This window comes from Syngnathoides biaculeatus, chromosome 2, assembly GCF_019802595.1.
Source record: "Syngnathoides biaculeatus isolate LvHL_M chromosome 2, ASM1980259v1, whole genome shotgun sequence".
NCBI lineage: Eukaryota > Metazoa > Chordata > Actinopteri > Syngnathiformes > Syngnathidae > Syngnathoides > Syngnathoides biaculeatus.
The window spans coordinates 28,667,574-28,688,651 of record NC_084641.1 but is presented as its reverse complement, the minus strand read 5'-3'; the positions used below and the strand labels follow the sequence as shown (position 1 = coordinate 28,688,651).

At 44.5% G+C, this 21,078-nt stretch overlaps 1 protein-coding gene across 8 annotated transcripts in view; it reads right to left on the bottom strand.

Annotated features, from left to right (window-relative positions):
* The window catches only part of LOC133514090 (serine/threonine-protein kinase WNK2), a 54,325-nt gene extending 33,518 nt beyond the window's left edge, over positions 1-20,807 (bottom strand). For 7 of the 8 annotated variants that reach the window (XM_061845398.1, XM_061845407.1, XM_061845427.1 and 4 more), the window contains exons 1-5: positions 20,307-20,807; positions 17,341-18,071; positions 1,938-2,110; positions 1,634-1,854; positions 1,398-1,555 (exon numbers count right to left, since the gene is read on the bottom strand). In XM_061845398.1, coding sequence (XP_061701382.1) covers positions 1,398-1,555; positions 1,634-1,854; positions 1,938-2,110; positions 17,341-17,946 — 1,158 coding nt within the window. In that variant the 5' untranslated portion in view covers positions 17,947-18,071; positions 20,307-20,807. The remainder of the gene's footprint in view (positions 1-1,397; positions 1,556-1,633; positions 1,855-1,937; positions 2,111-17,340; positions 18,072-20,306) is intronic. The other variant, XM_061845454.1, reaches the window with a different exon arrangement.
* Between the last annotated feature and the right edge of the window lie 271 nt (positions 20,808-21,078).

The following is a 21,078-nucleotide window of genomic DNA, read 5'->3' as shown; positions in this document are numbered from 1 at the left end:
CTTCCACCTCTTCCGGAGGGATCCCGAGGCGTTCCCGAGCCAGCCGAGAGACATACAGTAGTCTCTCCAGCGTGTCCTGGGTCGTCCTCGGGGTCTCTTTCCGGTGGGACGTGCCCGGAACACCTCACCAGGGAGGCGTCCGGATCAGATGCCCCAGCCACCTCATCTGGCTCCTCTCAATGCGGAGGACCACCGGCTCGACGCTGAGCCCCTCCCGGATGACCGAGCTTCTCACCCTATCTCTAAGGGAGAGCCCGGACACCCTGCGAAGGAAACTCATTTCGGCCGCTTGTTCTTTCAGCTCATGCCCACAAGGTGAGGATAGGAACGTAGATCGACTGGTAAATAGAGAGCTTCGCCTTTTCCTCCGGGCACTCCTGTTTCCTCCCACATTCCAAAAACATGCAACATTAATTGGACACTGCAAATTGCCCCTAGGTGTGAATGTGAGCGCGGCTGTTTGTCTCTATGTGCCCTGCGATTGGCTGGCGACCAGTTCAGGGTGTGCCTCGCCCTCCTGCTCGTTGACAGCCGGGATGGGCTCCAGCACTCCCCCGCGACCCTCGTGAGGATAAGCGGCGAAGAAAATGGATGGGTGGATGAATGAATTTTACTGTACAACAGCGGTCCCCGGTGGCACAAACAGTGACAGCGAATATCTAATCTGGTAAAGCATATACGCACAACCTACTTCCACATTTGGCAAAAGATATTGAAGTGATTCCTACCAGCTCAGGTGAATACAAACTTTAAATGTTGACAATGTCACTTTTTTTTTTTTTAAACAGATAATGTCGTCACAGAGACACCAAAAAATGACTGTAGTCAATGTTTGGGCTTCATTCGTGTTCACGTAAATTGATTGTATCATATCAGCATGATAAACTGTCCATGCATTAACTTTTGGACACCAGCCACAAAGAAAAACAAGTTGTAGTAAGTTTGGTTCCAACTCATCACGTTGTTAAACTAGAGTATTATGTTCACAGGACACACAGGAAATCTGAAAACCTGTTTCCTGGTCATGTGACATTCCGCATGTAGTAAATACGAAGGGGAAAAACCTCGATCGCCCTGAAACTGTGGGTGGAGGACCACAAGAAATTGAAAGGGAAGTATAAGGAGAGTGGAGCCATTGAGTTCAAGTTTGATCTGGAAAAGGAAATCCCTCAGGTGGTGGCACAAGAGACGGTATGTTTTTGCAGAATATGTGACTTATTCGATTTACAGCTCGTTTCTGACCATCTTCAATGCAAAGATTCAGTTAGATGAGGGTAAAAATATATCTGTCCATCCACATAAAACAAAAACCTGCACCGTGCCGATGCTCCGATCCATTCACGGTTTTGACATCCTGTTTCCCAAAACAAACTGGAAAAAGTGAAAATTGGACTTACACTTGTGACTTTACGGTAAATCTGTGCAGCGTTCTGACATTCGGAGTAGGGATATTCTGAGGTGGCCATCTCGAGCATACACATGCCGAAGGCATAGACGTCCACGGCTTCATCGTAGTGCTCCTCGTACATTTCCGGAGCCATGAACTCTGGAGTGCCTGCAAAGAAATGTACAGCAACGCGTCTTCAACGTGCTTCCCGGAGTTGATCGCCGCAGACAGGTGGAGTGCGTTTACCTATGACGCTCTTCGCAAAAGACGCAGCCTTCAGAGTCGCCAGCCCTAAATCGCCAATCTTGACTGAGCCTGTAGGGCCGGTGATGAATATGTTATCGCACTTAAGGTCCCTGTGGATTATGGGAGGAGATCTGGTGTGGAGAAAGTGGAGGCCTTTCAGGATCTGTCTGCACCAGCTTCTAAGGACTTTTGGCTTCATTACCTTAAAGCGCTTCAGATAGCTGGACAACATAAGGCGAGCGCATTAGTGTGCGCGCTTCTTTCTCATGATACTGGAACTTCGCAGTTTTCCCTCAGTACTCACGTTTTTAGCGTCCCTGATGTCATGAGCTCTGTTACCAGTACGATGCACTTCTTTCCTTTGAGTGGAGACTCCCAAAAGTCATAAAAGCGGACAATGTTTGGATGTTGAAGACCTTTTAGCATCTCCGCCTCTTCCTTGAAGCGCTGACGTTCCACTTTCGACAGCTTACGGTCCTGAGGAAAAGGGGAGAACTTGAACTGAAGTAAAATGCACGCTTGTCTAAGAAACTCGTGACTATTACGTGAGAGGCAGTAGGACAGAGAAAACCAGAGCTTTGTCTTTAGGACAACGAGATGCAGCTCTTTTTGGATCATTGCACGTATGCAACACTTACAAAATCTTAGTGAAGATGATGAAATGACACGAGTAGATTTCTTACCCTACTCCATAATTGGTAGAATTAGAAACGTGACATTTTTTTTCAACAATGATAATGCGTCAAAATGATGAGATTGGTTGCACCTGAACAAAGTGAAGAACATTTTTTGGGGGGGCTGTTTGGGGAACATTCTTGTGACATTGCCTATAGAACTCGGGCACGTGACGTCACCATTTTCACGGCGCCATATTGCAAGTCAAAAAGAGCTGCTGGACAGCGTGGGAGACATTGAACTGGAGCAGAATTTTCAAATTGCCCGAGACTTGTTGTGCTGTTGGTTGTCACCACAGACGAGACAACTATTCAAAGAGATCATTCTATGGAATACCAGCTGAAAAGACCAGAAAAGATGGATGGATTTCGGCAAATAAACGTGATGGATGGTGCCCGAGCAAAATACACACACGCCTGGGTAGCGATATCTTGATTTCAGGTAGGAAATATTCTTAATCTCGAATTCCAAAGGATTTATAATGCAAACTCATTTGAGAACAATTAAAAAACTGTCACAGAGGTTAAGTGTGGCCGCAATACGCTTCCGTGTACGGAGGAGACGATTCTCTGCCCTAAAATTTTTTTTCCCAGTCATAGTTAACGAATGAGAGCTTGTGTAAAACCAGGGGTCATTTATTTAAATATCGGTATGTGTATTGAATACTCTCTGAAAAGATTGATGGATTAACGCGTTCACGAGCTGTCACTATGTGGGGGATTTGAACACACCCAGCAACAAAGTATTTGCATGCCTCCAATTTCACAAAACAGTCCAATTTCTTATCGGCGAAAACATCGACTTCGGCATTAAATACGGGTCCTCTATGCAGAGTTTAATTAATTTTTCCACGTACCTTTGTTTATTTTCACCTTCGAAATGTCTGACGGTATCGGACACGACTCTGGGCGTCGTGCCATAAGACATTTTCGTGTCGTCTCCATCCGACTTAGCATTGAACAATGCTTTGTCAGACTGGCAATATGACGACGTTTTCAAAAGTCTCGTGATTTTATGACGTAGGTGCACGAGCTCTGTAGAAAACCTTCTCAAAAAGACACCCTCAAATGAGAAAAAAAACTATATTATTTCTCAACATATCTCCTGGACCCTTTTTTTCAACTGAAGTGGATCCCTGTATACTCACATTTCGGCACCCGACTGGTTGACAAGTTCCAGTTAAAAATATCCACCAAAAAACTCGTAAGTCTCAAAATTAGACCGTGACACTTTCTACCTACATTACTTGCCCGAAAAGTTTTACACTTAAATAGCACGTGACATTAGTGTGAAGAGGAGTAGAATAGATCATATAATTTAGTCATCTATTAATTTGTGAAAGTGCATGTTATCGAGGATTTTAAAGCCATTTTCAGTGATGGTTCCAAGTTTTTGAGAAAACTCCAGCCACTTGTCACGTTCCTAAATTACTTGAATGTGTGCATAAATTGATGATAAAATGTAATCTGATTGTTACATAGATCACATTTTATCCACAATATTTTGCAGAAATCCAATTAATTCCAAAGGGTCAGTGCTTGCAAGAGTGTACAACACTGTGAAGCCAGTTTTCTTTGGAGATTTCACTATATCCAGATCCGCTGCGACTAAATGCGATTTCAAAGGGTCCACTGCTCGTGATTGTGTGTCTGTTTGGGGGTGGGAGGGGGGGCTAATAATCCCACCGGAGGTCACACCCTCTGCAGCGATAGGCTTCGTGACATCGATCCCTCGCATCTTGGCCCATTTCCTTCAACATTTTGCCATCTCATCCTCCACCTTCTGCTCCCCTCCCATCCCCCATAACCGCAATCCGCCTGCCACTTTGCACCCCTCGACGCAACCACTCCCTTCTCTACATCGGCAACAAACCCCCCCCACCGAGAACGGGTAGGAGCAGATCTTTTGGTAGCTCCGCCCAGACCGATTACCCCCGCAAGGCTCGCAAAAGGTGCACATTGTTCTAGGACGGGCCGAGTGTTACTTTAAACTGCATTCGCTCCTCCGCCCCCGCTTCGATTGCAGCGGCGACTTATATAATCGTGACCCCACCCCTCGCAGAGATGGATGAAAAACTTGAAAGCTGTGAGACATTCAATTGTTTACCCACAATGAGCTCCAGCGAGTTGAAACCGCTCAAGGTCACAGAGGAACCAGAAATAATTGGAAATTGAACAGTGAATCATAATGCGCTCCAACCCCGTGCATGATAATGTGCCGTGTATGCGTGTGAATATGGCCTATCGGGTTATGAGTGGAGAACTCGGGGGTGGGGATTTTCACTGCACTCCTCTGAAAAGTCATGAATAATTCATCTCTGCAGAAAACTACTGAGGCGAGCTGAGCAAAGGGGGGGGGGGTCCACACAAGTTGGGCTGCCCGGGTTATCCCCCGAACCGTGAAAAAGGAGGTTCGGTGCAGGAATGACACCGTGTCGAGCGAAAATTAAAGCGATGCGCCGCAACTTTGGCGTCCTCCCTGGACCAATTCGAGTCCACCTTTCATTGTCTCCTCGACCATTTCACAGGACCTGTGTCCCCAATCCTCAAATCCACCATAGTGAGTTCCCCAATTATAATAACCGCGCACAGACACGCACCTCCGTCGGTTTCCCTCACAGCGGAGTGAGGCCTTTTCCATAATTCAGACGCTACGTGTAACGCGCAGCGCGGTGAGACACCGAGATTCTCCTTTGACAGGACACCGCCCTGGCGCTCGTGCCGCATACACACAGGACAAAGGACACAACGGGAGCGCCAGCGGGACATTTGCTCACTTATTCATTCACGGTGAAAAATAAAAAGAAAAATAATAATAATTATCTGATCATCAATACACAGTACAGTGGCACCTTGCGGTTTTCGAACGTCTTGGTTTTGGTAACGAATGAAAATTGAGATTTTTTTTGCTCTGGTTTTCGAACGAAAATCGGTATTCGAACACCCCCGACCAGCTGACCCGCGACGATTTGCTACTGCGCTTTCGAACGCACCCCCGGAAAAAACAGAAAAGACGTACCGCGTGCTATTGCGCGCGGCGCAACCAGTTGACTCCCACACTCCTCTGCTGGCGGACGTTTCCCAGTACTGCCGTGACTTATTTTCTTCAAATTGAGCAAGATTAACCCCCCGATCGTGGCTCCGAAGACGGCAAGTGGAACTGCTGGTGGTGAAAAAAAGGAAAGTGGCGCGTAAAACCCTCGGCTTCAAGAAGGACTTCGTAGCAGAGCACGAATCTGGTGTGCGTGTTTCTGAGCTGGCGAAGAAGCACGGCGTGGCGAAATCCACGATCAGCACCGACCTGAAACACGAGGATGCCCTCAAAGCAAGCGATGTTGCGAAAGTGTTGACCAAGCAGAGGCCAACAGATCTCGGAGGAAGTCGAAAAGTTGCTTCTTATTTTCGTGAACGAGCAGCAGTTAGCTGGGGATAGCGTTGGCGAGGAAGGGAGGAGATGTCACGTGCCGATATTTAAGCTATCTGCGCTAGATGGAACGACATCCATCATTTTGTAGAACTTCATCGCCTGAAGAAAGCTGAATGTTGCAGAGCACTGCGCAATTTTAATGACATTATGAACCACTTGAGAAAAGTGGTTAAAAGACGGCAGAAACAAACATTCATTCTTTCTGAAAAAGGGGCGAGTCACCCCCACCGGAGACATTTGAAACTGTTGTTTTGCATTGCTTTTTTCTTTTGTTGCATTAACCCTAGTTGCAAGTTTTTTTTTTTTTTTTTTACATTATGTATTTTCTGTGCAAATAAAAAACAATTACCCCCCCCTCAGCATTTCTGCTATTTTGTTTTGTTAACTCGAGTTACGAATCTTTGTGTGTTACTTTTTGTGAAAATTTAAAAAAAATGCTCCCCCCCCCCTCATTATTGTTTGTCTAAAGTTATTCTGCACTTTTATTAATAAAAAGGTTTACAAGGCTGGGGGCCGAGGCGCTACAGATACAGCACTGCGCTCCCAGCCTAGCATACACTACTAGGCTAAAGCATATATTTTAAGCAAAAAATAAATATATTTCTTGAATGATTTAATTATATAAAGTATTTAAACTATACAAGTATCTTTACTATGCAGTTTATTATCAGGAAAAGCTAAAAAAAAATTGCTTAAAAAATGTATTTTTTAGGCTTGGAACGCATCTTTTCATTTTCCATTCATTGTAATGGGAAAATGTGCTTCGGTTTTTGAATGTTTTGGTTTTCAACCAGCATTCTGGAACAGATTGCGTTTTGAGAACCAAGGCACCACTGTACATGCAGATTTACAGAACGTGAGCAGTCCTCCGCTGAGGCAGTCCACGGCAGACAAATTATCAACAAAACATAACAGAGTAGAAAGGAAGTACGGCCCATAGCTAAAAAAATAAAAAAAAAATATTTAAAAAAAAAGCAATTACTCAGCTACATTGACTTTCAAAATAGGTAGACAAAATTAATGCCTCGAAACTTTGCCATGATCCAAAAACAAAATTAAAAAAAAAAAAAAAAGAAAATACTCCGGGACCACATTTAAAGCACCGGAATTCATATTTCACATGGGACATTTTTGTCATGCTTCAGAGTGGCAAAATGCGAAGGGTAAAATGTTTTGCTTTGAGCAGTGTACTATAAATACTGCAGGCCGATATTTATGCAGAATATGCGTTTTCGTTACATTTCATTTCATTAGGCAGCAGGGCTTCTCGTTGACAAAAAGCAGCAGGCGGGAAGTAACCCGCTGTAGCTAAGGCATGACAGCTGGCGGGGATGTTCTTAATGTGCAAACACACACACTCATAACAATAAATATAATTAGCAATGAATAGTTGTGCTGCTGCGATACAGAGGTTGGCAGTTTCACCCATCTGCTCTGATGACCATCTTTCATCAATGGACCGAGCTAATGCAGTGAACATTAGCACCTATTTCATACACACGTCTGAAGAATAAAATAAAATCCCCTGAACGACACTCCATTTTCTGATATAATGTTTCATTTTCAGCCACGGGCACGTCAGCCCGTCACAGGCTGACACCTCAAGCCCAGAAGGACGTTTCCTCATTGTACTCCTATTTTGTGGTGTCGTTTTTCCATGTATTGAAAGTCAGGATGTATTTTTCAGGCAATAAGAGAAAAAAAATTGTGTAACATTTTAATAGTTTTTTTAAAAAATCGTTTGGTGAAATGTCTCCTTTGAGGACAAGAAAAAAAAAAAAATCATCACACGAGAAATTGCAGATTCATTTCTGCATTTATAAATGAATTTTGTTCTCTCAATTTTCTTTTGATTTCATCAAAAATGTCTCGAAGATGTTTGAAAACGTCAATGGTTTTTTTTTTGTTTTTTGTTTTTTTTAAAAAGGTGCCCGGCGGAGGCGGACTTTGATGGGCAACACTGGCACAATTCGCCATGTTTTCGCTATCCATCACCGCCATGGCAGTTGTTTATTTGTTTTGGGCAATGACATCAAACGGGCATTTTTGATTTTGTGACATATTCAAGGATTTGTGTAGGGTCACGGGGGTCGGTTAAAGGAACACTCCACTGTACGACGAAAAGCCTTAATCCGATAGGTCATGTCTTATATACCGTACCTTGAAAATTTGAGGTTAATCCGATATCATTTCATGGAGTTTTGAGAAATTTCTTGGGCGCCGCCATTTTGACCTACTTGCGTGGATGTGACGCATTCTGCGCGCAAACAAAGAAATCACGGCCGATTTGTTCAGGTAAGGTCATCGGACATGTGCAAATGCCGTGCTGTATTGCGAAATTTTTCCCGAATTCGGATATAAATAATCCGCGGAATGTTCGGTGGCATGTTCTGCCCAGTAAGAAAAAAACATTTAAGGACCCAGTGCCTAGCGAAGTGCGGTCACCCTGAGCTGTACGACACACGGACAAGTGTATTTGCGGATTTATTTAAGACCGAGACTTTTAGAGTACAATAAGCCCCTGAATTCTTTTAAGTAATATTGTTATGATGTTGCTAACCAATGATGACAAATGCACTTCTTACCATGAATGCGACTTCTTGTGCTTTCATACGTCATGCAGGCGTTGAGACTTCCATCCGTTAATCGTGAACGTAATTCAATTTGATTTGCCGTCATGCCGGTACGATGGTGAACAGTTCTTGCCGACAAAGGCATTTTTTTTTATTCGTTTGATTATCTTGACTTCATGCGAATTTGGCAAAATGTTGATTGGCAACGTTACGTACGAATGCTTTGGCGTACTCCCCATCTGTGAATTTCAACACACAGTAGAACCCTCCATCTCCACAAAAGCTGTCCATTCTTGCTGAAAACTTCGGGACTCCTCATATTTTTTTCTCCCCCCATTGAGCGACCTTTGCCAAAATTTACATAATTATTATTCCGACACGATCGGCGTTCGACCGTTCTGCGCCTGCGGTTAGCTCGTCAGACTCCGCGTCATTCCCGTCCGAAGATCCATTCAAATTTTCACCATTATTTACAGCCACAGGTTCAAATCTCTGTGGACGTATTCCTCCGCCTTGCTGATCAATCGATAGTGCGATTTCTTAATCGGATGACAATAAATCCGAGGAATCAGCGCCGTCCGTGATTGTGTATTCCTTTGTTTTCGCACGGGATGCGTCACTTCCTGTTTTTTTTAAGTAACGTGACTCACCAAAATGGCGGCGCCTATGAAAAGTCGTAATTGCCGATAACAATCTTCTCAAAACACCATCAAATAATATCGGATTAACCTCAAATTTTCCAATGTGCAGTACAGGTGACATGACCTATCGGATTAAAGCTTTTCATTGTTCAGTGGTCACAAAAGTCATCATTATCATTAATCATCCCCAAAACCCAAGTGGACATCTCTATTTATGCCCATTTACACCAATAAAAATTATCAGCACAATGGTCTGCTTTTTCTTTTCCTTTCGGCTTGTCCCGTTAGGAGTGGCCACCACAGCGTGTCATCTATTTCCATCTAAAAAATGAGAAACACTTCACGAATTTGAAATATATATTAGGTGAAGCCTTTTCTTCTCCATAGAACAACATTTTTTTATGATGACTGAAGACAGTTCTGGAACATGAAGCCACAAATATGATTCCTTGGGTTCATAACGCTTACAAAGATCCGTCTCTTGTCTGTATCACTTCAGTAGGTGACACTCTAATTAGCAATTTTTCAGCATATTAGAGATTGAAGATGATTTTAGGGCACTAGCAGCTATTCACGTGAGAGAGCAGCTGTTCGTGAAAGGTGCGGTGCAGTTATTGAATATTTTAGTATTTCAGTATCCTACTAAAAATTCTATCAAATAATCCAAGTTATTGGAAAAACTATATTTTGCTTGGTAAAAGCTGAATTATGAATGCATATGATAAAATAAGCAATTTCACTTTTAAAAATTGCCTTGTATGGGAGTGCCACAATATGACGACAATATAAGGGACAAGACCAACTTCAACAAAGTCAAACAAGCTGCATTTTTTTTCAGTTTTTTTGAGGTGACGGGATTCTGGCTCGCCACCATCAACGCACTTACGATGGCGAGTCACACCTGAGAACGCAACAGCTTCGATTATATACTATACATATATAATTCAGTTTCATTTTGTCGCGAGGCTACAGGTAGAAGAGATGGCGAGGGTGGACGACTTCAAATACTTGGGTCAACAATCCAGAGCAATGGTGAGTGTGGTTAGGAAGTGAAGAAACGGGTCCAAGCAGGTTGGAACAGCTGGCGGGAGGTGTCTGGTGTGTTATGTGACAGAAGGGCGGAGGGGGAAGAGCGAGGCTGCAGGGAGAAGAGAAGAGATGGCAAGGGTGGAGGACTTCAATACTTGGGGTCAACAATGGTGAGTGTGGTAAGGAAGTGAAGAATGTGTCAAGAAAGAGAAAATTGAAGAAAAACGGGTCCAAGCAGGTTGGAACAGCTGGCGGGAGGTGTCTGGTGTGTTATGTGACAGAAGGGCGGAGGGGGAAGAGCGAGGCTGCAGGGAGAAGAGATGGCCAGGGTGGAGGACTTCAAATACTTGGGGTCAACAATGGTGAGTGTGGTAAGGACGTGAACAAAGAAATGGGTTAGAACGGGTTAGGAACGTTGGGGGAAGGTGTCTGGTGTCTATGTGACAGAAGGGCAGAGGGGGAAGAGCGAGGCTGCAGGGAGAAGAGATGGCCAGGGTGGAGGACTTCAAATACTTGGGGTCAACAATGGTGAGTGTGGTAAGGAAGTGAAGAAATGGGTCCAAGCGGGGCGGAACAGTTGGCGGAAGGTGTCTGGTGTGTTATGTGACAGAAGGGCAGAGGGGGAAGAGTGAGGCTCCAGGGAGAAGAGATGGCCAGGGTGGACGACTTCAAATACTTGGGGTCAGCAATACAGAGCAACAGTGAGTGCGGTAAGGACGTGAAGAAACGGGTAGAAGCAGGTTAGAAACGTTGGGGGAAGGTGTCTGGTGTGTTATGTGACAGAAGAGTCTCTGCTAGGATGAAGGGCAAAGTTTACAAAATAGTGGTGAGGCCGGCCATGATGTACGGATTAGAGACGGTGGCACTGAAGAGACGACAGGAAGCAGAAATAAAGATGTTGAGGTTCTTGTTAGGAGTGAGCAGGTGGACAGCCAAAGTTGGATGTTTTGGAGACAAGATTCGAGAGAGCAGACTTCGATGGCTTGGACATATTCAGAGGCGAGAGCGTGAGCAAATTGGTAGAAGGGTGCTGAGGATGGAGCTGCCAGGCAAAAGAGCGAGAGGAGGACCAAAGAGAAGGTTGATGGACGTGGTGAGGGAAGACATGAGGTTAGAGAGGAAGATGCAGGAGATAGGCTTGGATGGAAAAAGATGACACGCTGTGGCGACCCCTAACGGGACAAGCCGAAAGGAAAAGAACAATTCAGTTTCATTTTCTTGAGCAAAAAAATACAACAAATCTATCTGTTACTGAAATATACAGTAGACCATATAGACAGTGCCTTAAAAGCACTTCAATGTGTTAATCAAGTCCAGCACGGACTGATGCGAGCCGAAGGGAAAACGTGGACCAGGGACTGTTTCTCATGGCGTCTTTGTTTGCCGTTTAGTTGTACCGAAACAGCTTCGTGTCAAAGAGGTTAGTAATGTCTATGGACATTAAGAAGCAAACAACTTTGCTCAAATAAGATTATGGGAAAATTCTTTTGAGTTGCAGAGGAATTCCGAGAACCCGTGAGGGGATTGGAACACCTAATTGCTTCTTGCAACACCTGACCGAACGGCAGAAGCGGGTTCTGATTTGCTCTGACAAGGCCAACAAATTTAATCTGCTTCTGTTGTTACGCTTCCTCTGAGAGGAACCTCAGCCTCCAAGTCAATCCCACGAGGTCTGACTGTCAGGGCCCTCCAGGCTTTTAAGTGCCAAATTGGCCGTCTCGTACTGCATCCAGCAATCCACTTGGGAATTTCCTCTTTTATTGCGCAGTCATTATTCTTTTTGTTGCTTCTGTTGTTGGTTCCTTTGTGGGTTTTAAGCAGACGTATGTCTGTCAAACGACAACCTAATTACCAGTTTCTTCTCACAATTACATTTAAGAGGTTGGAACAGAGACGACAGTAAAGTGAGAGTCCGTTTTAACTGGCAAAATCTCCTGGAAGTACTGTTAGGCCCGGTACACAGACTACGACAACTACGACTTTGCCCCTTCCTGACAAAGGACGTCAAACACCAGACTTTAAGCCTTGTACGATTATCTTACCTATAAGGTCAAAGATAAGAACAACATCTGTGTGTGTGATGTTTTGTGTTGAGATTAACGAAGCACACCACACACAATACGAGAAAAACTCTTAAATACCAGATTTTTTTTTTTTTTTTTTTAATCTTCATGTGTGGGATCTGAAGCGGATAACTAAATCTTAGAGGATTTTAAAAAATCCTTACGTTGACCAGGCCTAAGAGGGTTGAGTCATAATATCACTGCCACAATTTCATTATCAGTCTCGTAATCACAAAACCGGATTTTATCTACAGCGCCGCAAAATTACTGCCAGCCGAATACCATAGATACCAAACTCAGAACTCAGATCTGGGGAGTATGCGCACAACAAAACAAGACCAAGAGGTTGCATGTGAGGTGTGTCTGAAATGTTTCAGGTTCCTTATCCCAAAAGATATCTTTCAAATGCAAACTACATGTTCTCCCCTCGGAAATAACGCCCTTGGAATGTAAGGCGGTTTCTCAGCCTTCTCCGCTAGACTCTCACACTCCGCTGGCAGGAATCTTCTGTGATCCTCCGCAGCTCCGTCGGCACGGCCATCTTGACGTTGACCACATCTTCAAAATAAGTCTTTCGGACACACCTTGTATCAGCAACGTCACAAGTGGCCGCCATTTACCGTAATTTCTCGAGTATAACGCGCACCCCCAAAGTTGACCCTTCTACCAATGTACAATGCGCACCTCCAATCTGAAAACAATCCATCGTAGCTACCTTTGGTGACTTGGTCCAGTTCTGGGGCCTCCTGAATTCATGAGCGGTGGTCCTATTTTGCTCCCACAGCATGTCATCCTCTGTGCCATCCATGGCGTTTGTGGGGAAGCAGTTTTTTTTTTAAATCCCAAGAGTTTTGGTACTGCAGCGCAGCCTCTCGCTTTCCTATGGCGTCGGGTTGCTATCAAAACAACGTGAGCTCAAACTACGTAGAAACGAGGGTAAAAAAAACGCAACCATTTCTATTGTGTGTACTCTCCCGTTTTTTTTTTTGTTTGTTTGTTTTTTTTCATGTGCCGATGACGCTCGTATTACGTAGTTTGAGCTCACGTTGTTTTTATACCCACCTGAAGCCATTCAGGCGAACTATCGTTGTTTCGGACTGCGGCGCTACTTCCGTGTTGGCAGCGTCATCGGCACGAGTAAAGACATTTCTTTTAAAAGCAGCTCCACAACTAGCCGTTGTAGTCTTGGTTTAAGTTAAAAAAACTCACGGGCAGTCGTTTCTGATCTTTGGTGCGCTCGCTACAAACATGCTACGCTAACGATCGTAAAATGCGAGCTCCCCGCGGAGGTCATAGAGTTCAGGTTGGGGGCGCACATTACCGTAATAAATATAAATGTGTAACATAATACATCAAATATCATATCGAAATGTACAGTATAAGTATACCCTTTTTTTAACCACTCTATGTACCTCGATACAACTACACAATGTGATTGTATTTTTTTTAATCTTTCACCCATACCTAAATATAAGGCGCTCTATTAAGCTTTTTGAAAATATTTTTGGAAAAATTTGCGCATTATTTGAGAAATTACGTTACGTGGACTCTTAAGAGGACCGTTAATGCTAAACTAAAAATAATACATTAAAAAATAAATAAATAAAACAATTGATAACTAATGCCCACAGCTGCCTAGACTAGTATTCTGACCAAAAATGTTGCATCTGCACTATACAAGTGTAGGTTTTCAGGGTAAACATGGCATTTTATGCTTTAACTAGGAAAACCTTGTGGAATTTCAGCCGGTATGAGCTTATTCGTAATTTTTAAACTCGTCAGCCAACCAGAAACCGGTTTGCCCGAGTAGAAAATGAAAGTAAAGGGTCGAGGAGAGATGTTAAAAAAAAAAAGAAAGGTTGATTTGCGTGATTAGCATTTTAGGCTAGGCTGGAACGAGGGTACAAATATTGAACGTTTGGGCTCGATGCAAAACGGTCACCTTGAACGGGGAGCCTGTTTTAAAATGGAACTGGAAAGATCTGGTATCTTGGGACATCTACGACACGTTGGCATAAAATGGCACTCAGATGCCTTTCGGTAGCAGGAACATAAACGTTAAGAGCAGCTGTGCCGTGATTAACCTCATTATTCAACGTCCACGAGAGGGACTTTTAATATCTGTCGCTAGGAAGGAATAATAAATGTGGTCAATTGCTTCCTGTTCCATAGCAGACCGCTTGTTAGGATGGCACACTACGCAAAATGACCCCCTCCTCTGCATGACATCACCGCCCGGGTGAAGTCATCCACTGTGCCGATGTCCTGTAAACGACTGCAGCTATGTAAGACCTTTGAAAGGCGGTATCGCCAGTCCTGAGAAGTTGACCCAGAACGTTGAAAGAGCAGCACTTCTGAGTGCGTGGCCTCTTGTAAAGCCTCCTGGGAGAGAGAAGCCGAAAGATAATCCGACTATGGCCCCCAAAAGGATTGGAATGATTGTTAGTTAATACCTGTGCAAGGGCCAAGCGTCTGATTTGCCTGTCCGAGCGAAGCAAATCGCAATATTTTCCTTGCATTTCGCGTTGCTAAGTCTAATGACAGTCGGAGATTTGTTTTCCCTCCAAATACAATTTGAAAGTTGAGAATTTGTAATAATTCAAACAGGAGTGGGTAAGGGTAAATTTGACGGCAAACACTTGCGACTACGTGAATGACGAGACCGAACCCATCCACCCATCCATTATCTACCGCTTTTCCGGGGAATTAGCTTCAGCAAGGGATACCCAGACTTCCCTTTCCCCAGCCACTTCTTCCAGAGGGATCCTGAGGCGTTCCCGAGTCTCTTTAGCGTGTCCTGGGTCGTCTCAGGGGTCTCTTCCCAGTGGGACCTCACCAGGGAGGCGTCCGAATCAGATGCCCGAGCCACCTCATCTGGCTCCTCTCAATGCGGAGAAGTAGCGGCTCGACACTGAGCCCCTCCCGGATGACCGAGCCTTCCAAGATAACGTTTCATCTTTCAAAAAAATACTCAACACCGGTCTTCCAACTTTTTACACCAAGTACCATCTTGAAAAAATACTTGCTCCCCAAATAACCGACATTAAAATACATCTATGTGTAAGTTTGTACTCCTAAAAATTACATTTATTGGCATTATTGACTTGTGAAACTATGTACACCTTGAACATCAACATTGTGCTTAAAAATATGGGAATTAAAAAATGTACTTTCATAAAATTTGGTCAAAATCTGTTGTCCTTAAAAGTGCGATCAAAACCAGCACACTAGCGAGGATAAGCGGTATGGAAAATGAATGAACCAATGATTCTATCTCGTACAACTAGAACAGTGATTTCCAACCTAATACAATAAACAATTACTGCATGTAATTCTGGCCGTCTAATAGAAGATCATTCGTTATCTGTCACTATGCCTCAGTGGCATAGAAAGATGAATGAAAATACATTATTTCTTGGCAATATATATATATATTTTTTTTTTTGAGGAATTAAGTCAAATTCCACAATTTTCCAAACCACACCTCAAGAACGCTCAATGGTTGAGAATAACTGCAGTACAGCCAACCATCAAGCGACCTTTTTGAAATTGAAAGCCACGTTAAGTTACTGATTAATACCGCGTAGATACACAATTTTGATGAAAGAAAAAAATAATAAATTTGCCTCTAAATTATTTGGAGGAGGGAAAAAAAAATAATCCCATCACCGTAGTCCCTCGAATGCTGTGGTTTGATCATGTACGACAATACTGACTTTTGAACGAGACCATCTTATTTTTAAATTATCATTTGTATAACAATGTGTGATTGGGAAAAAAAATAACAAAAAAAACAAACGAGACGCATCTCACTGGTGAAGTATTTTTACAACTGGCCTGCAGACTACTCTCAGTCTTTGGGGACTACCTGGTGCCCTGGGACATCATGTTGGTGACCCCTTGCTCTAGTGGTATTGATACAACTCTGATAAAAGACTACATTGAAACCAAACCGATTCCGTTAACAGTTCAGAGTATTTTTTTTTTTTTTTTTTTTGCAACCACATACAACATTGCGCCAAAGCAAGAAAGTAGTCATTTGTGCCAAAGAATCATTGTTGAAGTGTTCCATCTCAACTGACAGATTTTGTCTTTGTATGTCAGGGAGGAGCCAAGTTTAGCTTACACAAGCAATACTGGTTGCCAGTAGCGTGCGCTTGGAAAAGTTCATGCTATGAAGGAAATGGTCCTCAGATGCGCTTGGGGAACATGCAATTCTGATGAAAGATATCCTTGCTAGGCTAAAAGGGGCCTGCTTGATTCATTTCCCAAAGCCTAAAACACAGTTGACAAAGTGTCTACGATGGATTAAGGCTTGCGGAAGACCGCACGTACAACTATATGTGAACGGTATCAACAAACACAAAGCTGTATATTTGAATGTAAGTGAGGGAGAAGTATCTTCTCTGTGTTTGATTGAATTATTATCAGTGCTTTATACATTACAGGAGAATAACTTTCACTGTTAGCGTATCACCGACCTGCCGAACGAAGTGTGTCATGTTTTATGCCGAAGAGTCGGGTTAGTGATGCGTAAATGCGCCATGTCATGCAAGAGAAATGTCTATTTGCCTTATTTTCATCACATCAGACTTTTAAGACAGAGCGCTGGGTTCCATTACGAGTCGGGTCAAATGAATACACCCACTCACTTCTAAAGACTACAATGATATTACTCGTGATCTTTCCAAGTAAAAAGTACTCACCCTGCTTTACACGCGCAGTACGATTCCACTATTTTTTCCTGTTGGATTTCAATATGAAGTTTGTTAGGCGTCAAACTCTTTCAACATTTCGCTGTCACTCCACCATTGCGTCCTGTTCCGTCCAAAAACTTAATTCTGTGTATAAATCCTTGCGTGAAATAGTTGAGACCTCTCTGTAGAACTCTCTCGGGTAATATATGACTGACGCATTTAGCAAAAAAAAACATACCGCTATATTATCTGGAACTCACGATCGAGAATCCACTTCAAACCTGTTCTGTTCAGTCGCCATTTTGGAAGCTTTTTGGACATGGCAACTGTAGCTAAGGGGGCGGAGCTTAAAATCACCAGTCGGAAAGGTCAATTGAAGGAGAGGAGAGAGGATTTTTTTTTTCAAAATTAAATATCTGCATTTTTAAGGGAAAGTTCTAGGCTGAGTTTTACACGATATGAAAGTGTTTTGGGATCATAGTTTAAAGAATGAATATCATTGTAAGGGCATCTTTTCCTTGTTTTGTTTTTTTGCTAAATGCGGGCTCGAGTGTAAAACTGTTCTGCTCGATTTGCCACGCTAGCAACCTTTGCGTCGTTTACCTGCAGCTCGCACCAGGCGACCTCCACCCAGGTGTCGGTGTCCAGACCCTTGTAGACAGTCTTGAAGGAGCCTCTCCCGAGCTCAATGTCGAACTTGAGAAAGCGTCCTCCCGGAGAAGTGGACACGGCCTTCATCTCCGCCTCTTCCTCCGTCTCCTCGCTGGCTGCCTTGACAGCGCTTTTGGCCGCATTCGGTACGTCCCCTCCGCTTTTACCCTTTTCCTCCTTAGTTCTGTCACTTCCTTTGGCAGCGTCTTTTAGCCCTTCTCGACCCTCGGCACCGGAACCCTCCCGTCTGCCGCTGCCCGCACCTGGCGTCCCGCCCGCGGACTTTGGCGGATTCACGTCCGGCAGCTGCGGATCGCATTCAGACGCCTCCGAGGCCTGCTCGTCCGTGTCCGAGAACCACAGGCTCCTCCTGATAAATCGCTGTCGCACGATCTTCTGGTAAGCGGACGAAGGGTCGCTCCCGCCTCTCACGGCTGAGCCAGCGGGGCATCCGTCGCCCGTGGCTTCGGACGTGCCGATGTGCAGTTCACGCCACGAGCCGGGCGGACGGTCGGCTCGCGGGTGCTCCTCGGTTTTTGGAAAAGCTCCCTTCTCCATGCTGATTGGAGACTTTGGTCACTTTGGCTCGCAGGTCACAGGCGCCATCGGCACCCTTCCCAATATGCGGTTTATGAGTCAATAACTTCCACAACGCTGGCATGGATGGGATCCAATACCCAGATCTGCACAAGAAACATTGTCAAACAAGCGTTTTAGTCAGGACGTTATACATAACTTCCGACTATAAAGCAGATGAATGAAATGACATTGATTCCCGACTCATGTGCAACGTGAGATTATCAAGTATGCTGTGGGAAACGATCCAAGACCACTTAATTTATCTGAAAATGACCGATGAACAAACAACTAAACCATCCACCACGGAGGTCAGGTGTTGCCAAAACATTTTACACCTCAAAAAACACCCAAAGTACCACCAAATTTAAAATAACGTAATAGGCCCGAGTGTTCCTCAAAAACCAACTAGATGCTGTAAAGCGTTGGCCTCGCAGTTCTGAGGACCCGGGTTGGATCCCAGTCCTGCCTGTGTGGAGTTTGCATGTTCGCCCAGTCCCTGCGTGGGTATTCTTTGGGTGGGCACTCCGGTTTCCTTCCACATCCCAAAAACATGCAACATTAACTGGACACTCTGAATTGCCCCGAGGTGAGATTGTGAGTGCGGCTGTTTGTCTCTATGCGCCCTGCGATTGGCTGGCGACCAATTCAGGGTGTAACCCGCCTCCTGCCCGTCGACAGCTGGGATAGGCTCCAGCCCTCCCCGCAACTCTCGTGAGGATAAGCGGCAAAGAAAACGGATAGATATTGTATACACGTATAAAATAGCAGCATCTTGCATCAGGTGCAAAGCATTGGCCTCACAGTTCTGAGGACCAGAGTTCGATTCCAGCCCCGCCTGTGTGGAATTTGCATGTTCTCCACGTGCCTGCGTGGCTTTTCTCCGGGCACTCCGGTTTCCTCCCAAATCCCAAAAACATGCAACATTAATTGGATACTCTAAATTGCCCATAGGTGTGATTGTGAGTGGGACCGTATTCTATCTCCATGTGCCCTGCGATTGGCTGGCGACCAGTTCAGGGTGTACCCCGCCACCTGCCCGTTGACAGCTGGGCTAGTATCCAGCGCTCCAGTCACCCTTGTGAGGATAAGCGGCAAAGAAAATGGATGGATGGATATAATATACAGTGCATATATAAAATAGCAGCTGTAAAGCGTTGACCTCATAGTTCTGAGGTCCGGGGTTCGATCCCGGACCCACCTGCGTGGAGTTTGCATGTTCTCCCCGTGCCCTGTGTGGGTTTTTTCCGGGCACTCTGGTTTCCTCCCACATCCCAAAAACATGAAACATTAATTGGAGACTATAAATTGCCCCTAGGTGTGATTGTGTTTGTCTCTATATGGCCTGCGAGTGGTTGGCGACCAGTTTGGCCCGCCTCCTCCCCGTTGAGTGCTGGCATAGGCCCCTGCGCTCCAGCCACCCTTGTGAGGATGAGCGGCTAAGAAAATGGATGGATGTTTATATAAAATTAACCCATAATTATTACTGTAAGTCAGTGTAAGATCGTGCAAATCTTGAGCCTTAACACCTAATAAAGAACCATACTTCAACAATGATCCAATTAAAATGTATTGCACACAAATAAAAATACTAAAATCAAAAATGTAAAAAAAAAAAAAAAAAAAAAGGTTACAAGGAAATGTGTGGCACTAAAAAGTTAAATACAACTGAACTGTTGTGAGGCAGAAATTCAATCGCATGCAACCAAAGGCAGCAAATGTACCGCAAGCGGGACTTTGGGACTCATATAATATCTATAATTCAATTAGCCCGTGCTGTCATTTATACGACGCAATAAGTGATGGCTGCCGATAAGTAGAACAAGTTGGCGTTCCAAGAAAAGAGAGGAACAATTTTCACACGGATGAAGTACATTTTCAACATTTCTGTACCTTTTGTGACATTTTTGTTCGGCGGCATTAAGTGAGACGTTCCTTAAATTGGGGAACACCAGACTGATGTGCCATGGGAAATAATTCCGTTTCACATCATTGTTCATCACATTTTTCAGGATAAATAATCCTGTATATCTTTGATCCCCTATTTATCGCAGCGACAATGTCAATATTTACACAATTGTCCTGTTTAGTCACTTTTTTTTTGCGACATTTTCGTAAATATATATATATTCTTGATGGAAAATGTGTCCCTTGCTTTATCGCAGGTGGGGAATTAACAATACCTTACTTGCTATTTTTGCTAGCAGGTGAAGCCAGTCCAGTGTTATTATTGGAAGGGTGGAGTAGGAATTAGCAATTAGCAATTAGCTAATGAGTACTTTTCCAAACAAAACGACGCCACGTTTGAGAATTGGACGACGGGGGGGGGGGGCACGACTTACCTTCCACGGCACTCCCACGACCTGCTTTTAGCGGATGCTAAACGCGGGCGTGCGCCGTCACCACCCCCACCATCACCATCACCATCACCATCACTGAAGCTCGCTAAAGGTGAAGTGGCCGCTCATCCGCGACCAAATGTGGACTTTTGACGGCCATATTCAACTGCGTGTCATCATCCTCGGTGTTCCGGCGGCCGGGGAGTCCACACGGCGTGGGGCGCGTCAAGCGCGTCCCGGTCGCACGGCGGACTGGAGTGTCACGCACCGCGGAGGAGAAGACGCGAGAACGCTCATATTGCTTGCGTGTTGTCGACGACCACGACGCATCCCTCCTTCTCCAACCTTTCCAAAAAAAAAAAAAAAATGGGCGACAACTGTTCCCCTGCTTTAAAGTCGTCCACCCTCTCGTTCTACGGGCGGCACCGCTGAGAGATGCTGCCCCGCCGGTGTCGCCCCACGTTCGGCTCGCTTGGCTGTCGCCCACGGCCACGCCCCTGGTTAACGACCGGGGGGGGGGGGGGGGGGACGAACCGACCAATCGGGATCCGTCCCGGAAGAACAAAACGACGCAACAAAAGTGAACTTACGTTCAACGCTTTAAATCGCTATAAAATAAAAATAAAAATATGGACAATGTATAAAAAATGTCATTAAAAAAGTAGATTTAATTTGGCTACAGTCAGCTTCAGCTGGGCACTAAATTATTACAGTTCCAATATTCGTTGGGTAAAATATACAGACTTTATATAAACACGAGCAGTGTATGTTTCAA